Source organism: Dipodomys merriami, unplaced genomic scaffold, assembly GCF_024711535.1.
Source record: "Dipodomys merriami isolate MVZ:Mamm:240054 unplaced genomic scaffold, mDipMer1.0.p SCAF_24, whole genome shotgun sequence".
Classification (NCBI taxonomy): Eukaryota; Metazoa; Chordata; class Mammalia; order Rodentia; family Heteromyidae; genus Dipodomys; species Dipodomys merriami.
Genome location: NW_027203826.1, coordinates 8,009,380 through 8,031,803, shown reverse-complemented (window position 1 = coordinate 8,031,803; position 22,424 = coordinate 8,009,380). Strand labels below are relative to the sequence as shown.

At 36.7% G+C, this 22,424-nt stretch overlaps 1 protein-coding gene across 3 annotated transcripts in view; it reads right to left on the bottom strand.

Annotated features, from left to right (window-relative positions):
- Positions 1-22,424, bottom strand: part of Pla2g4a (phospholipase A2 group IVA) — a 176,432-nt gene that overhangs the window by 82,617 nt on the left and 71,391 nt on the right. For all 3 annotated transcript variants that reach the window (XM_070034248.1, XM_070034247.1, XM_070034249.1), the window contains one exon: positions 14,714-14,795. In XM_070034248.1, the coding sequence (XP_069890349.1) occupies positions 14,714-14,795 (82 nt within the window). The remainder of the gene's footprint in view (positions 1-14,713; positions 14,796-22,424) is intronic.

The following is a 22,424-nucleotide window of genomic DNA, read 5'->3' as shown; positions in this document are numbered from 1 at the left end:
TTTGATGTTGATATAATTTGGGGAGGGGTAGGGAAAAAACAAATTGTTTAAATAGGGATACAGATGAACCACTTGCAACAATGAGATGTACAAGATGTTATGTTGAAAAAGAAATTTTACAACTTTGGATGGGATGGCAGGGATGGGAAGGGGAAACAAAGGAGGAGGCAACATGCTTGATAAGAAATGTACTCATGTACTCATTACCTTGCTCATGTAATTGTAAACCCTCTGTATGGTTTTTTTTCACAATAAAAAATACTTATTAATAGAGAAAAAAGTAAAATGTATTTTCAATGGGCCATGTGAAAACAAATGTTAGAATAAAGAAAATGTAGATATTTGATTGACAGTCTATTCAAGGTGATAGGCAGATAGTCACATGGTATGCTCATACATCACCAAAGTAGAAAGCCCACTGGAATATCAGAAATAAAATGACAGTTTATTGAAAGAAACATCTCACCATACTACTCTCAAATGTGTTCCTTTTTATAGAACTGATTTTTTATGATAATGGAAAATAACCATGGAAAATTTATAGGAACTGTTGGGATCATCAGAATCGTAAATACCCCATTCCCTAGGATGGCTGAGCTGATGTAGAAACTCTGGAAGAGAGGTTGCCAATATCTCTGAAAATATATGAATCACAAAAAAAGCAGTAACTGTGATGCTCATTAAATGTTTATAATCTTAACTCACCTGTGACAGCATTGCTCAAAGTGAAATAAAGGAAGGCTAACATTTCCCTTACAACAGCAACCACAGCCCTGACGCCTGTCATCACAGAAGGCAAATTTTAGCTTTTTCCTATTTGTGTTTATCAGTCACACTACATCTGTGTGTGCCCTGCATGCTTTTATTCAGCACCCTCTGGGAAGATTCATTCATAGCAACATAGAATAATTAATTTCTGACGGAATTTCAGTTATTATATAGTCTTAAGAATATCCAATATGTAGCCGGGCGCTGGTGGCTCACGCCTGTAATCCTAGCTACTCAGGAGGCTGAGATCTGAGGATTGCGGTTCAAAGCCAGCCCGGGCAAGAGAGACCGTGAGACTCCGATCTCCAATAAACCACCAGAAAACCAGAAGTGGCACTGTAGCTCAAGAGGTAGAGCACTCACCTTGAGCTGAAGAGCAGAGGGACAGCGCCCAGGCCCAGAGTTCAAGCCCCACGACCGACAAAAAAAAAAAAAAAAACAATATCCAATATATGCATTTATGTCTCGTGATACACTACAAGCCTGAAGTCTGACTAGTCTCGGATGGGTTAAAGCCAATTCTCTCAAAGGCATAAATGGAAGCCAAGGTAGGATTTTTCAAAGCTGCAAAGTACAGGTGTATAATCATGGACAATTATTAAGGTTCTGAATGTATGTTCCCATATGATTTCTTGCTGATTAATACATTTTAAAAAGTTTCAATCTTTTAAAAATCATTCTGTATCAATTCTCATTTTCGTTAACCCTCCTTTGGGCTCTGATTTGTACATCAATAGTATTTTCTCCTGAATTTCATCACCGAGTACTACCTCCATTCTGAGAGAATTTTCTTTTATTGGAGGTTGATTTCAGAGCCTCCTGTACTCCCATTATAACTTTGCTCAGGCCTGTGTCCCACCAATATCCTCCTATCCTGACTCCAAGGAAATGAGGACACAGATGTATACCAGCTCCTTTTTTTTTTTCCCCTTTCAGTTGTGGGTCTTAAACTCAGGGCCTGGGCACTGTCCCTGAGCTTTTTCACTCAATGCTAGCACTCTACCACTTTGAGCCACAGTGCTACTTCCTGTTTTCTGCTGGTTAATTGGAGACAATGGTCTCATGGCTTTTCTTGCCCAAGCTGGCTTTGAACACCAATTCTCAGCTCTCAGCCTCCTGAGTAGCTAGGATGACAGGCCTGAGACACTGGCACTGAGCCCAGCTCATTTTTAAGACTAGGTCTTGCTAACTTTTTCCTGTGTTGGCTCTACTTCCCAAGTAGCTGGGATTGCAGGATATGTCACCACACCTGGGCTCCTATTCTGAGATTTTAAAGCCTTGAAAATATCTATGTGCCTTTACAATATAATACATACAATATGTATTTAAAAAAAATTGTTTTCCTTCCATTCTTGTTTCCCAATATATACAACAAAACAAGGTAAAAAATAAAGCATTATAAAACATAGAACTAAAAGTAAAAACTTGTTGTCTGTCTTCCAGTTTCTGTTTTATTTAATGGTATAATCATTTCTAGCCATCAGATTGAGAAACCTGATGGCAACTCTGTTTTTCCATATAGCTCTTATATCCAATCAGTCTCCAAGTTTTAGCTTGGTTCTTCTGAAAATGACTCTTATATCTAGTTTCCTATTTCCTACCAATATACCGCTGCCTTAGCTCAACTTACCACTCTACTTACCACTCTTACTACTCTACTTAGGCCTGTTAATAGAATTGGCTCATCATTTAGCTTTGGTTTTTCTGGGTGATTTTACTTGTTTTGTTTTTTTTGTGCGTGTTTGCTTTGTAATTTGATGATCTTGCTATACCTAGGCTGGTCCAAACTTCAATTCCTCGTACTTCAGGCTCCCTCATTACAGTGACTTATTACTATTGTTGTTAGTATTATTTGGCAGCATAGGGGCTCAAACTCAGGGCCTTTTGCTTGCTAAGGAGAAGTTCTATCACTTGAGCCACACCTGCCATCTCAAGTTGCTTTTTATTTTTCTCAGTCATGGGACTTGAACTCTGGGCCTGGACACTGTCTCTCAGCTCTTCAGCTCAAGGCTAAAGCTCTACTACTTGAGCCACAGTGCCACTTCCTGTTTTCTGGTGGTTTATTGGAGATAAAGAGTCTCAGCTTTTCCTGCCTGGGCTGGCTTTGAACGGGATCCTTAGGTCTCAGCCTCCTTAAGTAGCTAGGATTACAGGCATGAGCCATTAGTGCCCAGGTTAAGTTGCTTATTTTTAATGGCATAGATTTACTATAACTGTCTTTCTGAAGCATGTTTCCACTTTCATTGTCTGTAAAATCGATCTTGTAAGGGCCCCTGTTACCAAAACCTAGGCTTTCCTGCTAATCCGTGCCCCTCTGCCACCACACTCTGGAAACAAACACTTTCAAGTCAACGTTTAAGCAAGAGATGCAATGTCAAACATTGTGCCCAGGCTTAATGATGACAGAAACATTTGTTCTAACAGAGCAGTGTTGTATTTCTACTTGTGCATAACATTATGTTTTCTTTGACTCTGATAAGCTAAGTTATGTGAGTTACAGTTCTTATCCTAAGACTGTCCAAGATAAAGGGCCAAAGACGGCAGTTCAGGGACAATGGAACTGGCATGTTCTCTTCATTTTCCCCTTATCTATGTCTTATCCAACCAGCCAGTGGCTCTATTTTCATATTGGGTAAAACTGGTAAATGTAAGTCATGTTCTGAAGAGGAATCATCAAAAATGTATCTTCACAAAATAAAAAAGAAGTACACATAAAACTTCAACTTGCTAATTAGGCTTTCAAATCAAGATCATCATTAAGTTTCCTTCACTCCCTTCTTTTCTCCTTCTCTTACTTTCTCCCTCCTTTTCTTCCTCCCTCTTGAGCTACACATCTCAGCTCTTTCTATAAACCCCTTGTTTTTATTTCCTTCTTGACATCAGTTCTCACTACATTTGCTCAATTGTTCTTCAACTTAAAACCCTCCTGTCTCCACCTCTCAAGTAGCTGGGATTATAGGCATCTGTCATAATGCTTCTGGAATCTCCAGTTTTTATAGCCATAAGTAACTTTTATAAGACTTGAAGCTTTCTAAAGCTGATTGCCAAGATTTTCCAAAAGCTACTTAAGCTCCTGCAATCTTCCTAGCTAGACTACAAGCCATGCAAACACTACATGGCTGAAAGAGCTGGCCTTGGCAGACAGGCTCCAGTTCTGCTGCAAACATAGCAGTGATGGGATCCTTGTCCTAAATTTCATCTGTCAAATTTAAATAAAAAAAACATTATCATCATGAAAAGAGCACGTCTATATTACTGAAATCATGTACATAACGTCCTTTGACCTCTGCTTAGACTTTTTGTTTGTTTAACAAATACTTAGCGCACAATATGCCATAATTTTATTTAATCCTCAAAAAAATCCTATGAGGAAAAACATCTATGACCTTTATCCTCATTTAGCAGGTGATGACGATGAGACATAGCATAGCTAAGTAACTTTCCTACGTTCTCATTTGAACCCAACAACGACAGTGCATTAGTGCCATGCTCTAAGCCCTAGACAGGGCTTCCTCTTTGGTATAAAATTCCCAATCAGGGAAGTTGCCTACTACAGGTATCATGTTGATTTCCCTTGTAGTCATTCAAGGGACTAAATGTACATAATAGATATCCAGCATTTCTTGATAAGGACATTTTTACAACTAATAAAAAGAAGTTTTCTAGAATACGCCTGGTTATATTTCTTTATCACTTCTTTTCCAACGCCAAAATCTCAAGAAGTCACATTCTCATAACTTTTTCACTCATACCTGGAACTCCACTACTTGAGCCATAATTCTAGGTTCCACATTTTTGCTGGTTAAGTGGAGATGGAATCTGTCCGATTTGTCTGCCTGGGCTGGTTTGGGAACCAAGATCTCCAGATCTTAGCTTCCTGAGCGCAACTATGATTATAGATATGGCAAACTGGTTCCCTCGGCTCACAATTGTTCCTTCATTTTGCATCTGGAGATTTTCTACTTATGTCAATTAAAATTAATTTGTCTAGAATTTTATCTAAAATATCTGCCTATTTTGACAGAGCAGTCAAGGTATAATAATGAAAAAGTATCTCACAGAACTCAGTATAATATGTAAAGACTTTCTAGCTATACATCAGTACATTTAAACTGTCATTTCTGTTTTTATATAATTTTTTATCTTGAAAAAAACTTTAAGGGGATTGGGAATGTGGCTTAGTGTTTGAGTGCTTGCCTAGTATGCATGAAGCCCTGAGTTTGATTCCTCGGAGCCACATAAAAAGAAAAGCTGGAAATGATGCTATGGTTCAAGTGGTAGACTGCTATCCTTGAGCGAAAAAGAAGCTCAGGGACAGCGTCCAGGCCCTGAGTTCAAGCTTCAGAACTGGCAAAAAAAAAAAAAAAATTGCTGGGCGCTGGTGGCTCATGCCTGTGAATCTAGCTACTCATGAGCCTGAGATCTGAGGATTGCAGTTCAAAGTCCGCCTGTCAGGAAAGTCCAAGAAACTCGTATCTCCAATTAACCACCAGAAAACCAAAAGTGGCATTGTTGGCCAAGCGGTAGAGCATTAGCCTTGAGCTGAAGAGCTTAGGGACAGCGCCCAAACCTAGAGCTCAAGAGCCACAACCAACAACAACCAGAACAACAACAACAACAAAATTAAGATACCACATGCAGTAAAATAGCAGATGACAAATGTTTGCATATAAATACTTGAATTTTTATATATATATATATATATATATATCATTAACATAGATACTCTAGTAATATAATTTTCTTTAAAACTTCAAGAAACCAGTGGCTCATGCCTGTAATCCTAACTACTCAGGAGGCTGAGATATGAGGATTACAGTTAGAAGCCAGCCAGTGCAGGAAAGTCCACGAGTCTTATCTCCAATAAACTACTCAGAAAAAGCCAGAAGTGGCACTGTAGCTCAAGTGGTAGAGCACTATACTTGAGACAGTACTCAGGCCCTGAGTTCAAGGCCCAGGACACACACACACACACACACACACACACACACACACACACACATAATTTATCCTGATTTTTTGTGAACTCTATTAAATTTTGATCAGAAACTCTCAATAGAGAACTGGTACAGATTTTTTTTTGCAAAAATGATTTTGCTTAATATATGCCAATAAGGTTACATATTACTGAGGTTTTAAAGGTTTTTAAAATTATGTTTTTCTTTGGCTTTGCAGAACACTGAAATGTTAAAGTGTAAAAATAAAATATGGAATATAATTTTAAATGAGTAAGCTCATGAAGCACACATAATAAAGACATAATAAAGAACTAAATAAGTCTACTGCTGTTTGAGTTGACAGTAATATAGACCTGTTGCTATTGGTAATTCAATGGCTATTTGGATAAGATTGACTTCTATTACATCACTGAAATCGCTGCAGTATACTACTACTTATCCTAGTTAGCAAATGGGATGTGTCATGCAAAGGCCAATCTATGTCATTGAATATCATATAATGATATAATTCAGTACCTATACTTTCACACCCACATACATCAAGTAATGAAATTTTAAAATGGAGTGAGAAGGATGGAGGGAGATCAGAAAGAGTAATAGAGCAGAAGTCAATTTGATCCAAGCACATGATGTGCATGTATGTAAATGTCACTATGAAAACTTATTGTATAATTCATTTAAGCTAACAAAAATAAATACATTTGTGGGTTGTTGTTTTTTCAAAAGAAATTATGATTTAGTGTTGATTAGGTTATCTAAGTTATCTAAGTTGTAGTAAATGTTGGTATTTGGTGAAGTTCATGAATTCATTTGCTCTTGCATTAATGTTCTTTTCATATATATAAACTAAGTAATTAGATAAAAATATAAGATTTTAAAAAGTAGTGAAATATCAGTAAAGATGCAAACAACTAAATATATTCAAAAGATGTTTGTTGGGGCTGGGAAGGTGGCTCAGTGGTAGAGTGCTTGCCTTCCATGCATGAGGCCCTGGGTTCGATTCCTCAGCACCACATAAGCAGAAAAAGCCAGAAGTGGCACTGTGGCTCCAGTGGTAGAGAGCTAGCCTTGAGTTGAATTGCTGAGGGACAGGGCCTAGGCCCAGAGTTCAGGCCTAACAACTGGCCAAAAAAAAAAAAGATATTTGTCAGTTTTATAAACTATATGACAAAGTAGATATGAGTATATATCTTCTTTTTAAATTTTATTTAATTTATTTTTTATTGTGAGAATCCCATAAAAGGAGTTACCGTTAAATGGGCAAGATAACTAGTATATTTCTTATCAAGCATTGTTGCCTCCTCGTTGTTTTTATTGTTAAAGATGCTATACAGAGGGGTTACAGTTATCTGACATATATCTTATTATATTGTTATATCACAAGTTATATTATGTTTTCATTATATTTCTCTATTCCCAAACACAACGTATTTCTCCACTATGTAGAAAATAAAAGATAAGAAAGGTGACACAAGCATGTGTAATGGAACATTTTACTCATCCTGAAGTTATCTTCCATGAAAAGACCATTGGGAAATAATTTCATTAGATTCAGAGTTTTTAAAATTTTGGGTGGATGTTCAAGAACATTCCAAAAGCATTTGTAAATGAAAGCACAAGTTTGGTCATAACTTGAATGGTAAAAGAAGGAAAGTATTTAATTTAGAAAAGATATACTTTAGAATAATTTAGAATACTTCAGAAACCTGTATAGACCAATGCCAAGGCTAGCTATAAAAAAATAATAAAATTTAAAACTTAATCTAAGTTCAGGTGGCTCATGCCTATAATCCTAACTAGTTAAGAAACTGAGATCTGAGGATTATGGTTTCAAGCCAGCCTGGGCAAGAAAGTCCCTGAGACTCTTTTTCCCAATTAACCACTAAAAAGATAAAAGCAGAGTTATGGATCAATGATAGAGTATCACCCTTGAGTAAACAACAACAACAACAAAAAACTAAGAGATTGCACCCAGTCCCTGAGTTTAAGCCCCAGTACTGGCAAACACACACACACACACACACACACACACACACACACACACACACACACACACACACACACACATACACGCTTGCAAACACCATAATTTTTATAAGGAAATATTAATCTAAAGGTATAATAAGATTTGTGTGTGGTGTGCCTCTGAAATATTCTAACTGTATGTGGACAGATATGAGACATTTATAATCTCCACAAAGGAAATATGAAATTATTTTCAAGGAGAAAGCAATAATTACATGTTTTTATTTATGCCATTCAGTATTTCAATATCTTCTGAGAGCCTACTACTATGTCAGATAAGCACTCACTGTTACAAAAAGCAAGTTCCTCATAGGCAAGTTCACACTTACCTAATTACATTCCAGAGGAACCAGGATTCCACTGAGGTCTGGACAATTATCAGAGATGTGTATCTGCAAGTATTTTTAAAAAATGAGCTAGTCAAGGAAGACCCATTCCATTATTTCTTGTTCTCAAGCAGAGAAAAAAGGATCGAATAATCCACTCAGTACAAAAAAAATTTTTTTGTTCTACCCATCACCCTGAATAACTCATGGTAAGCAAGCGTTAAATAGAAGAAATTTCCTAGCCCCTGCTTCCCAAAATAAGGAACATAAACCCACAGGGCATGCTTGAAATCAAAATTGACTTCTCAAACTTGCTGAATCACAGCCTGCATTTTGGACAAGTTACCCTGGTGATTCATGTGGACCTTAAAATTCAAGGAGCATTGTTTCTGGAAGGTTAGATCAACCTTGGACCTGCAAATAGCAAAACAACTTAAAAATTAGGAACACAAATCTTTCTGTAAGTTTATATGGAATTTAAAAGTCTACCCTCAGACATGGACATTATAAAAATAAAAGTCTAAAGTAATTTAGCAAAATCTTAAAATAGTATCTAACACATTACTGATCATAATATTATAAAACTGGGTTAAATATAATGAGTGTCAAAACTTTTTCTGAACCTGGGTGTTGGTGGCTCACCCATGCAATCCTAGCTATTCAGCTAAGATCTCAGGATCATGGTTCAAAAACAGCATGAGAAAGACAGTCTGTGAGCCTCTAATCTACAAATAACAAACAAAAATCCAGAAATGGAAGTATGGCTTAAGTGGTAGAATATCAGTGTTGAGCAAATAAAATCAAGTGAGAGTACAAAGCCCTGTGTACAAGTACACACACACACACACACACAATACACTAAACTCCAGTGTCTCCTAAATGTCAAAGGAAAGTTAGGTCCATTTCCCATCCTATAACTCTCCTTAGACATGACAATATTTATGATGCTAAATGTACACGGAAAAAGATTGCAGTTCCCAACAAAAGCAGGACACAAGAACAAATCCTCAGTGCCTATCCAAGGAAAGAAATTTAAAAATCTAATATTTGTATGGTTATTTTATCATTTACAAACACATGACAGCATTCATTTTTCTCATTTATCCTACAGAATGAAGCAGGACTTTCTGTAGTCCTGAATTCTCAAACTAGCCTCTATTACTACACCTATGATTTTCCCAAATGAGCAGAAACTCAGTGAATAATAATAAAAGTATATTTTAAAAAAGAAAAGAACTTCAGTGAACACTTGATTCATATCAGCTATTTCATTTGGCTATAAAATGAGATTTATTGGCCAAAATTGTGGGTTCCATTTGTTAAAGCCACACTAAAATTTTCACCAACTGAAAATCTTCTCACTCTGGTCCTCTCACAAACACCTCACTTCTGTTACAAGAAGAAAGAGCACAGAATTTGGAGTTTACCATTGTCACCATGCCAAATCCATAACAACTTCATGAGAGAGAGCTGTATCATTAGCAAGTTAATTCAGATTACATACTTCAGAAATAAGTATATGTCAATGGCTTTTAGGCAAGTGCAAATTGGAACTTTCAAGCACTTTCAAATCAACCTTGAACATAAGAAAGTAGAGACGGGTTGGCACTGGGGCACTGGGTACATATGAGACAATGCAGTAATACTGGGATTGGCATGTATCAGAAGGACTGGCAACCAGTTTGCTTTTGGTTGACCAAGGATCTTCAGATGAAAACTAAGAAATGAAAGAGATGTTTTAATACAATGTAAATCCAAGCTGGGGGTGATAGCTCATGCACTTAATCCCAGCGCTTGTGAAAGCTAAAGCAGGAAGTCCGTGAGTTTGAATCCAGGTTAAGCCTCTCCACATAATGAAATGTGGTATCAGAATAGCCCTAATTAATTAATTAACTACTGAAATAAGATGTTAGCTCTGTACTAGCCTTGAACTGAAGTGCTAAGGGACAGTGCCCAGGCCCAGATTTCAAGCCCCACGACTAACCCCCAGAAAAGGGGGAGGCTGGGAAGGTGGCTCAATGGAAGAATGCTTTTCTTGCATGTATGAGGCCCTGGGTTGATTCCTCAGCACCAAATAAGCAGAAAAAGCCAGAAGTGGCACTGTGGCTCAAGTGGTAGAGCATTAGCCTTGAGCTGAAGAGCTTGAGGGATAGTGCCCAGGCCGAGAGGTTAGGCCCCATGACTAACAAAAAAAAGTCTCAGAGACATGTATGCCGAAGGCTGGTTTCAAAATTCTCAGATCTCACCCTCCTGAGTAGCTAGAATTACTGGCAAGAGCCAACAGTACCTGGATTCTTGAATAAGTTGTGAAATCATGACAAATAGTAAAGAGTGCAGATGTAGGTAAGCAGCTCCCCATAGTCAGAATACCAGCAAATGGCAGAAGCAAAATTGGTCATTTTGATTCTAGGTACCACACTTGCTCCTAACCTATGAAATACGTTGAATGGGGGTGGGGAGACAAGAGAGTGTGGGAGGTGAATAAGATCAAAGTATATCATATACAGGTATAAAAATTTCATAATGAAACCCATTACTCCATACAATTTATATATACTAATAAAATATGTTGGTGTTGTACAAAAAAAAAAAAGATGTCAGCTCTGACCCCCTCAGAAAATAGTTTATGGAATGCTGCTGGTTTTGTTATGATGTTTTAACAATGCACAAGTGTATTTGTACATACAGTTGCTTAGTATAATGTATCAATTTTATGTATGTGTTATAAGTATATAAATCTTAGTATTACCAAAATCAAAGAATTCATATGCAGATCTTTTACCAGGATATAGCTATTTGATTGTTTGGCATTATTAAGAAGATACAAGCAAAGCAGAGAGCCCTGATAGTTCAGCTGTCACATTTAATAACATATAGAAGGTTGAAAAGTTATTTTTTAATATTTTTATTTTTGTGAAATTACTTTTTAATAACATAAGCGTGGATTGTAGGATCCTGTTTTTCTGGTCTTCCAGATCTTAGTTTTAATTTTTAGTTATATAATTTCTAAAAACATTTTAGAGGTTTTATTCTTATCTGTCTTTAAAGAACTTTCATATACAAATAGATCAAATTTAGCTTTCTTGATCATTTGAATAGCTTAAGTATATCAGGAAATATCATTAAAACTATTCTCAGAAGATTATACCTATACCTTTTCTCATGACAACACCTATAACTTCTGAAAAATGAAGTGTTTGGTACTAGTCTTTTGCCTTTTTAGCCTAACCTTCCCATACACTGTATTTCTCTAAAAGTTCCTCTTATTCCTTCTTGTCATTTTCCAACTTCCAGCAGACAGATGGTCACTACAAGAGGCTGGCTACCACTCTCTACCAATTATAATAATTACATATTATAGTATAATACCATGTATTATAATGAGATGCAATATATAATACCTATAAAATACAATGATAATGAGAGATACCATGGATAATGTAATGACTTATAAAAAACGAGCCAACTTATAAGTGGTGAATACACATTTTAACATACTATCCTTTTCTTCTGGCAGTTCATCACAGTGTCTGATCCTTTCATAGGTATTTTTAAAAAGAAACTTATAAAGGGTACTTTAAAAAAGAAACTTCTAGAGCTGAAGGATCTAACTGTGTCATGTAAAATTTGGGGACCCAAAACACAGCCTTATTCTCTTTTCAATATATATTATAGTCAGTAGCCACTGCCCAAAGGTCTGGGACCTGGTACAAACAAACTCCTATTCACACCAGTTGGAAAGAACGGTACAGACCCTGAGCTGCTGTTGGAAGGATGCATCATAACCATAGTGACAGCCATTGTCTCTATACAAAAGAACCCTTCTGCTTTGCCTAAAACATAAGTACTATGTTTTAAAAGTCAAATTAGGTCAATCTTTTGCATGCCTGGCTAATAATTGGCACAGTGTTAAGTACAATGAAGAATGGTCTTTTCAACAAATAGTACAACCTGTTAGCTTGGTTGTAAAGCTTTACAAACCTTATAAGGCTTTTCCTTAAGGCCCTGGGAAATTCAGGTCTTTACAGTGGCTTTTATTATAGGTTCTCATTCACAGGAGCTTTTCTCCCAGAGACTTGCCAGTTAAAACAATGGATGTTCAAAGATCATAAATAACAAAATAAGAAAATAAGAAAAACATCAGTAACAGGGTTTAGATGGACAGACTAATGTCTATAATTTAATACACCACACTGTGATTCACACCAGTTTAAAAGAGACTGACATTGTTCCCACACACATCTGTCATATTGTACTTCCTATTCTTATTTCTTATATCTACACATTAGTCTATATCCACCGAGGGCTCCGCTATAGAGCTCACATTCTTTATTTTTCTTAAAATTAAAGATTTTCCTCTCTATCAGAGACTTTTCATATTTTAACAAGCTTGAGTCTTTCTTATTCCTTTAAGAAAATGACTTACAAGAAAGAAAAAAAACCACTTGTGTCCCTATCTTGGGGTTCATTAACATCATCTTATCTGGTCATATGTATATAGCTTTTGACCTTTTCTACTTGTCTCAGACATATACTACTTATTACAAATAAGGAAAACCATAAGACCTATGTTTCTTTGGGCCTGGCTTACTCCACTTAATATAATTTTTTCCAAGTCTTTCCATTTCCTAACAACTGGGCAATGTTCCTTCCCAAGGGAATAACCTTTGTTTTCACTGTATTTGATGTTGGTATAATTCGGGGAGGGGAAGGGAATAAACAAAATGTTTAAATAGGGATACAGGTTGACCCATTGCAACAATGAGATGTACAAGACACTATGTTGAAAAACGAACTTTACAATTTAGGTGGGTGGGGGGAGTGTAGTTGTGGAGGTGGGAGGGAAGGGATGATAGGGGAAAAACAAAGGAGGAGGCAACAATGCTTGATAAGAACTACACTCACTATTTTCACAATAAAAAATAAATAAAAATTTAAAAAGAACTATACTCACTACCTTGCTCATGTAACTGTAACCCCTCTGTACAATATTTTCACAGTTAAAAATTTACTAAAACAAAAAGAAAATGACTTGCTACCCTCTCCTCCAATATTTTTAATATTCTTAGTATTTATTATACTATACTATGAACAGAATGTTTTTCAGTAAAAACCCAATCATGGTACTTGTTAATTACTAAAAGGCTATCAAATTCTTGCTGTTGTACACATACATTAAGAAAAATCAGTCCTAATCTTTAATTACTTAAGGCTAGTCCTCTGTTCTGCTGCCTTTGAATGTGGCGTTTTCCCTGTGTGAGACTTCTTGCTCTTACCCCCAGGAAATTCTTCTCTTGAGAACTGGTCTAAAGGGCACTTTCGTAAGTGTGATATCATCATAGAGTATCTTTGATCACATCTTTTGGCTTATGACGCCTTCTCCAAGGCAAGCCACAAAATCCAGAATTTCTCTTCTTCAAGACCAGTCACAGAACTTCTACTCTTTCTTCATCTTTGTGTCCTGGACAGCTTTCTGATCCATACCCTGAAGGGAAGAATGCTGCCCAGAGAGGCCTAGAAGAATGCTGGGGCAGACAGACCAGGACTGGCTTTCCACACCCAGTCTGTTACCATTAGTTTTGAACTGCAGTCTCCACAGACACCCAAAAGACAAGGTTCTCAGCACCCCAGCATAACTGAACAAGAAGAGGATCCAAGCTGGTGACACTTAGAGGAGAAGGTATGGAAATGTTATTTCCTAAACCCTGTACTTCACTCTACACATTGTCTCTCTCACTAATATACTTTATAAATCTTTTCTAGTAAAGTATCAAATATAAATAAGTGTTTCTCAGTTCTGTGAGCTGCTCCAACAAGTTAAGGGAATCCAATATTAGGTTTAGGGAGAGATAGCTGCTGGATAAAACAACCTAGGACCTGAAACTGATTTCAGATACCTCCACATCTGGTATCAGAAGTCTTCTTTGATGACTATGGTATGATGACAGAGGCAAAACAAAACAGGCTATCTATTTTTCGGCCTTATTGCAGGAAAGTATTCTCTACTTCTCACAATGATAATTAACAGTTTTGTTCTTTCTTTAAAACTTCTGAGGATTAAAGTACCCATTCTCCTATTTTGGCAAAAATCATAAACTGTACCAAATATAACATCTTAACATTTATTTCTCCTTCTTTCCCAATTTCCATGAACCCTAATCATTTGAATTATATGATTAACAGGAAAAACATTTTAAAGATCCTGCCAATGAATTATTTCACATCTTTGCAGATGCTCTTAGGCCAGTTTTTATAACTATTCCACACATAACCAACATCCACACTAGAGTGGGAATTAGAGACACTGCATTTGCTATTCCTCTAAGCACGATATCTTGCAGAAGCACTTGTTTGAAATCTTGACACAGCCCTCTTCCCTGACAGAATGAAACCGAACCTTGAATTCCAGAGACCTTTATGTCATCAGTCATTTTGTCTGACTACAGGTGCACTTGGCTAATGTAAAGGCTATTCTCACAGAAAACCAGGTCAGAAACTCTTCAGATTATCTCAGACAATCTCAGTTAAGGAAGGAAAAGCTTCCGGCTAATCAAGGAACTCAAGCAAATGAATGCTGTTCCAGAGCTCAATATTTGCAAAACACCAAAACAAAAACAAAACACCTAAGGTACTTACGCATGTCACCAAAAGTCCCCTTAGTCACTTTAGTGGCTCTTAATACCACCACTGTGAATTTATGGGAGTACTGGTGCTCCACCTAGAAATAGAATGATAATGAAGTTAAAATAATTATTTCCTTGAAGCCAGTAAAAGCATTCTAGCTGAAAATAAGTAAACACATACCAGAAACATTCTTTGATATTAACGTCTGTTCCCTTTGTACTCTTGTACACCGATCATTGAAAGTTTAGATCATTCTTTAAAATGTTTCTACAGCTTGACTGTTAGAACTTCTTTGCTGTTAGGTTTAACAAGGACTAACAGAAAAATATACAGCAACGATTCATGTACTCGAGGAGCAGAGTCAGCCTGTGTACCAGCTGACTAAGAAGCCAGAGTTTAGAAAGGTGAGCCCAGACCACGATCTTTGCATCACTCAGCTGTGTTTGTTTTTATTGTTGCTGCTCAATATTAATCAAAAGTTGTTTTTCCTTTCTGGTTTCTTCTAAAGGACAGCTTCTAGGGAAATTGTCAAAATACTTTGGTCAACCTGTATCCTTATTTTAGCATTTTGTTATTTCCCTTCAACCACCTCTTTCTAAGGGCTACTGGAATTAATGAGACAGTATCAAGTGATTATAATTTGCATTCTTAGAGAATGCAAATTATTCTCAAGAAATAATCCCTGGCTATGTTTCCTGAAGGCAGTATCATTGCAGAGTAGCCTAGTTGGACTGGGTTCTGACTTGGACAGGAGACTTGGGCTAATGGCACAGGGATAGTGCCAGAGAATTATCATTGAATGTACATCCAGTGTTCCCCAGGAGAAACGAATGAGTCAGGATAATGCTAGGTGGTAGCTGGCAGTTTAAGATGTCCTATTTCTATAGAGATGTCAAATCTCAATCTAATCTACTGATTTAGTCACAAAGATTAAGTCCTGCCTGCAGGTAAAGTATTACCTTACTCTGAGTATCTGTCTTCACTCTAATCTTTTCCACAGGGCAAACCAAAACCCTGTTTTCTTTTCACAATTAAAATTTACCATGCATTGGGAAAACAACTGTGTATTCAGTTTATACTAGCAAATATTGGTATCTTTAACTAAAATGATTAGCATTGGACAAAAGAACTAACATGTATGAAACCAATTTGGGGATTTGCCCATTTAGAATTATACTGTTAACAAAAACCAAAGAAAAAGTCATGAAACAAATTTGTTGGAAGAAGAGGTAGATTCTGCATGCAACTATTTTTTGTCTTTACTCAACCATCATTACCTAATATTAACCAAAATTAAAGATTACAAATATGATAGGAATCATGGGATAGAATTCTGAGGCCAGAAATTGTCATCACTAAAATCAAAAACAAAAATTCAAACAGATCTCAGCACTGGTTTTAAAGAAATACTGTCATATTGCTTTTATCTCTAAATCATGGATTTTTTTCCTGTTTACTTATTGTGAGTTTCACTTTCTGACATGGAGTTTCATTCTAATATAAGTAACATGCATAGGCTTGTTTATTGTTATTATTTTCCCACTTTTTAGGCTAACATATATTTGTAATATGACATGTCCTATGATGCTTTGACAAAGGTGTGTCGGTTATTTTGCCTAAGTTATTTTAATGTCCCAAATGCCTATCCTACTCACAGATTTGTGTTAAAAAATCATAATCAGAAATATAACTTGATTCTGGGCACTGTTGGTTCACATCTATAACCTTAAACAACTCAAGAGATTGAAATATGAATATAGCAGTTCAAAGACAATTCTGACAGAAAAGTCCATAAAACTCTCATCTTCAATTAACCACCAAAAAGCCAGAAGTAAAGCTGTAGCTCAAGAGGTAGAGTGTTAGTCTTGAATGAAAAGGCCTAGGCCCTAAGTTCAAGCCCCAGGACTAGCACTCCTCCCAAAAATATGTATGACTCAAGATTCTTCTCTTGCTTAAGCAAGAAACTTGTCACTTGTACAATAAGTAAACCCATCAAGTTTGGAAATATGTGTGTCTTTTAAATGTAAATATAAAATATACTTTCACTACAAGAATTGTTTTAAAGAAACAGGTTCTCACTAGAGAGTTTAGACTAACCTCAAACTCACAATCCAGGCTCAGCCTTCTAAGTACTAAGATTATAGGCATGTCTTTCTTACAAAAAAATTTTAGGTCCTTTCTTAATCAAAATCACAGTGACTTCTGGAGCAGTAAAAAAAAGTAACAGCACAGTTCTAAAATATTCGTTTAATGACAGAGCCACAGTGAAGTTATAGTAATTATAGTAACTATAATATCATTACAATACCTAACATGAAACAGTCACATGAACACTTAGCACCATAATTAAAATTTCAGTACAACTTCTCTGGTGGAAATTAATAAATAAATTAAATTAAAGCAAAACTTGACCTGAATAGAATAGTGATTACTAGAGACTGAAAAGGTTGCTAGGGAATGGAAGAAGACAGCAAAAAGGATAATTGAACAAAAACAATGCATGCTACATTCATATATGGAAATATCACACCAAATTCATTAATACGTCTAGTTAAAGTATTAATTTTAAAAACTTTAAGAAGTTTCATCTACAACATAGACACAAATATGAACAGTCCTTTCACATACAGATAGCCATTTCAATATTACTCAAAACTATCTAGAAAACAGAGCCTGGAACCAGCATTAAATCTGTCCCAAAACTTTTAGTTTCCTCGGGAGTCTAAAAGACAAATAAAGGGGCTGGGAAGGTGGCTCAGTGGTAGAGCGCTTGCCTTGCATGCATGAGGCCCTGGGTTCAATTCCTCAGCACCACATAAGCAAAAAAGAAAAAAGCCGGAAGTGACGCTGTGGCTCAAGTGGTAGAGCGCTAGCCTTGAGCTGAAGAGCTGAGGGACAGCACCCAGGCCCAGAGTTCAGGCCCCACGACCGGACCCAAAAAATAAATAAATAAATAAAAGACAAATAAAGTTCCTCCTAAAGGATCATTTCTATAGATACTTTTTTATTTATTGTAATTCTCAGCACAAAATTAAAGACTATTGACCAATACTGACACCAAGAGTAAAGACAAATCTCAACAATCACAACAGACCGGTCCACAGAGTAGCTACACTATACTTACAATGCTTAGGAGTTGAAAGTCAGCTTAACAGATGACCACATGCAAATGGAAACCACTGAGATCTCACAAAGGATGAAATGGAAACATGAGAACTGAAAGGCAAGGATGTTGTCCTAGGGATTGTTTCTAACCTATGTTTTATAGTAAAGAAGCAGAAAGGAGAATATTAGCTGACATTTGTATGCTTTTATCTCCAAAGAAAAGCCTGTGGAAGGAGATAGCTAGAATCAAAAAAGAGAAGTATCTGCTTGAATGAGATACTTGAGTTTGAGCTTGAGATTAGCATTTGAGTTGGTGAATTCATTAGGCTATCCTTCCCCAAAGTGGTTGAGGGAACCTGAATAAACTGAAATCTGAGGATAGAAGAATTTATCTATGTTGTCTTGCCTCACTAGTTGAGCTGAAACATGTCATCCCATCCTGTCCTGAATTTACACCATTTAATCTCCTGATTTTCAGGCCTTTAGGCCACTACTGAAAAATATACCAGCTTGAGAAGGCAGAACATCTCAGCCTCCAGAACTGGGTGAACCAATCCTTCAAAACCAATTCATTAATTAATACCTGTGTCTTCTAATGAACAGTGACTAATATACTAGCTTCTCTCTTCCTGAGTTTTCTAGATTGTAGTAGTACACACAGAAAATAAACTGCTATAGACTCATAATCAGTTTGTGTATATTTCTCTAACTTTGAAATCAGAGCTTAGAGGTGTGCATGCATACACACACATGTGTACATATGTGTGTGTGTGTGTGTGTGTGTGTACCAGTTCTGGGGCTTAAACTCATGGCCTAGGCAGTGACCTTGAGCCTTGCATGCAAAAGGCTAGCACTCTAACACTTTAAGACACTGTTCCGTTCATGCTTATTTGGTAATAATTTGGAGATAAAAGTCTCACAGACTACCCTGCCAAGGCTAGTGTTGAACCACAGTCCTCCGATCTCAGCTTCTGAGTAACTAGGCTTACAGGTGTGAACCACAGCACCTAGCCCAGTTTAGCTATTTTTACGTGTGTGATTTCCCACTAATAGCACCTTATTTTCTGACTTCTCTGGGAACAGACCACTTTGCTAAGCTCAAAAACACTTTCTGTACACAGCAATTTTATTATTCATAAAAGCCCTGCCAGACAGACACAGAGGGTACAATTCACGCCTTCGCTGTAAGAGGCAAAGTCCCAGTGCTCATAAGCATGTAACTTGTAAGACTAAAAATACCACAGAACACTAGTTCTTTGATTGCTTATCCAGGGGTGGTAGGGTTTTTTTTTATTACTGGAATAATACCTTGCCACATTTTGGGTAAAACTTCCAGTCATCCTACAATGACATTTTTAGAAGACTTTTGCATTATAGCCAGCAGTTATGCTGTCATTCCCATGTTTCTAATAGGAGGCCAACTTCACTTTCTGTAAATGTGGTCAGTGACCCTCCATTAATAGGAGGTAGGATTAGTTGTGGGTCATTTTACTTCAAAAATATGACTCATATTTGCAGGGTAAAAAGGTGGAAATTTTCATCATTTTTAAAATTTATTTTTAATAAGTTTTTTATTGTGAAAATTCTGTGCAGAGGGGTTACAGTTACATGAGCAAGGTAATGAGTACATTTCTTATCGAGCCTCCTCCTTTTGTTTCTAATATATTTATAAGGTACCATGTGATTTCTTTGTTGCTTTGTATGCCCCTCCCCCACGGTATAACCCCTGTTTTCACTGTATTTGATGTCGGTATAATTTGGGGAGGGGAAGGGAAAAAACAAAATGTTTAAATAGGGATACAGGTGGACCCATTGTAACAATGAGATGTAGAAGACACTATGTTGAAAAACAAACTTTACAATTTAGGCTGGGGGGGAGGGGAGAAGGAGGGGAGTGTAGTTGTGGAAGTGGAATGATCTCTCCTTATAAAGTTGATGCCTTCTGGTTTAAAAAAAAACACATACACACACAAAAAAAACTTTTCACAAATTCTGAAAGCACAAATATCTTTAAGGTTGGAAAGCATATGCTAAATCTAGAAAAATGGGAAATAATTCTATCACATGTACATTGTGTGTGTGTGTGTGTGTGTATGTGTGTGTGTGTGCGCGCGCGCACGCATACGCTTGAACTCAGGGCCTGAGCACTGTTCCTTATATTTTTGTCTCTCGAGGCTAGCACTCTAGCATTTAAGCCATAGTTCCACTTTTGGCTCTTTATGGTTAACTTGGGATAAGCATCTCACAGAATTTCTTGCCTGGGCTGGCTTTGAACTGTGGTCCTCAGATCTCATGATCTCATCCTCTACTGAGCTAAGATTAGAAGAGTGAGCCACCAATGGTAGCATCACTGAAAGTAGAAGCTTGTTGGCTTCAAACCCTGGTCCCTGCACCCTAAGTGTGGCAAAAATCAGCCCAATCTCATGTGCCTACAGACAAGTAAATGGTTTCCGCCTTTCTGGAACAAAACCTCATTTTTAATTAGCTAGCTTGATTTTCCCCATCTTCCCTTATTGCTAATATTGGTTTGTGCTGAGCATATTAGCTTACATATTTTGAAGAATGCTTCTCTACTAAGACTTTATATTGATAACAGCAACCAAAAACAGATACTATTACTGAGCCTTAAAATATTCCATGTAGTTTGATTTCTAAATAGTCTCTGATTTCCAAACACATTTTAAGTACATAATGCATATTAGAAGAAGAATATAGCAAATGTTGGTGGCTCACACCTGTAATTCTAGCTACTCAAGAGCAGAGATGGAGTGGATCATGGTTTGAGATCAGACAGAGGGAAAAAGTTGAGAGACCCAATCTCAACAACAACAACAACAACAAAGCTGATATGGTTATATATGCCTGGTTATATATCCCAGGTACAGTGTGGAATATAAATAGATTGATCATGGTCCAGACTGGCCAGGCAAATAAACAAGATCATATCTCAAATACAATCAGAATATAAAAGACTGGATGTATTATTTAAGTGGCAAAGCACTTGCATAGCAATCACAGGTTTGTGATCTGCCATACTGAATTTTTTTCATCACCTTTCATTCCTGATCATTTGAGCTACAACTCCAGATCTTTTGTTTTAATTAAGTTTTTTTTTATTGTGAAAATACTGTACAGAGAGGGGTTACAGTTACATGAGCAAGGTAATGAGTACATTTCTTATCAAGCATTGTTGTCTCCTCCTTTGTTTTTCTCCTACCATCCCTTCCCTTCCACCTCCACAACTACACTCCCCCCACATCTACCCCCCCCATACTCCCACCTAAATTGTAAAGTTCATTTTTCAACATAGCGTCTTGTACATCTCTTTGTTGCAATGGGTCAACCTGTATCCCTATTTAAACCTTTGGTTTTTTCCCTTCCCACCCCCCAAATTATACCGACATCAAATACAGTGAAAACGGGTTATAACGTGGGGGAGGAACATACAAAGAAACAAAAAAAAATCATGTGGTACCTTATAAATACATTAGAAACAACAGCAAGAAAGAAAAAAACACTTGTGTCTCTATCTTGGGGTTCATTTCTCTTAACTCCATCTTATCTGATCATACTATGTAGCTGTTGACCTTTTCTACTTGTCTGAGACATATACTAGATATTGCAAATAAGGGAAACTGTGGGACCTATGTTTCTTTGGGCCTGGCTTACTTCACTTCATGTAATTTTTTCCAAGTTTTTCCATTTATTTTGAGACAGGGTCAAATTGTCTTTGCTCAGGCTGGCCCCACTTGCTCCACTTCCTAAATAGCTGGGATTGAACGCATGAAGCACCATGCCATGTTTAGGGTGGATATTTTAATCTGAGTGAGAATTTAACAAATAAATGCAAATGTAAACCTTCATAAAGTTTAACAAGTAAGATTTACACATTATACTTGCTACACCTCAGTTTAAGAGTCAAAAAGAAAAGTTTGCAAAAGAAAACTAGCTATAAGAAAATGAAAAAAAGTAAACTGAGAAGATTCATAAAAACTATTTCTAGTCTACGTAAACCTGAGTCTCGTGTTAAATTCAGCAAGGAAATTTTTTTATTATTGTTATCAAAAGAAAGAATGCGCATCTCCCATGAAGCTTGGAAAATTACATTCAATTACTAAAATTTGAATTACTCAACTCTTGACTCAAAAGCCAACCAACCATAGGAGTTTGTTTAAAGGTTTCTCACTAGGAAAAGATTACAGAATTAAGTGCCTTGGAAATGCATGCAAAAAACATCACCCTAAACTCAGATACTCATTTATCTTCTTTTCTCAAAATTATGTGAAGGGTGTAACTACACATTCAGATGACGGCTGAGTCCTAGTCACAATTTTTTAAATTGTTGCATGAAAGTTCAGTGTTCTTATAGATGTTTTGGAATTTTTTGTGATTGAGTTCCTTTTCTTCTGGAAATTTACAATGATAAAAAGAAGATATGACTTAGTTCTATTATGTACGATAGCCTAATTTGCCACATTAAGTGCTTGAGTATGAAATAGGGATACTGGGTCTAGTCTTGGCACCTTGGTGGGTGATGGGGACTTTCTAAAAACTCTTAGAGATGAAACCCCACCCTCAACTCCAGGTGATAAGATTAAATTCACAGGGACTTGGACAG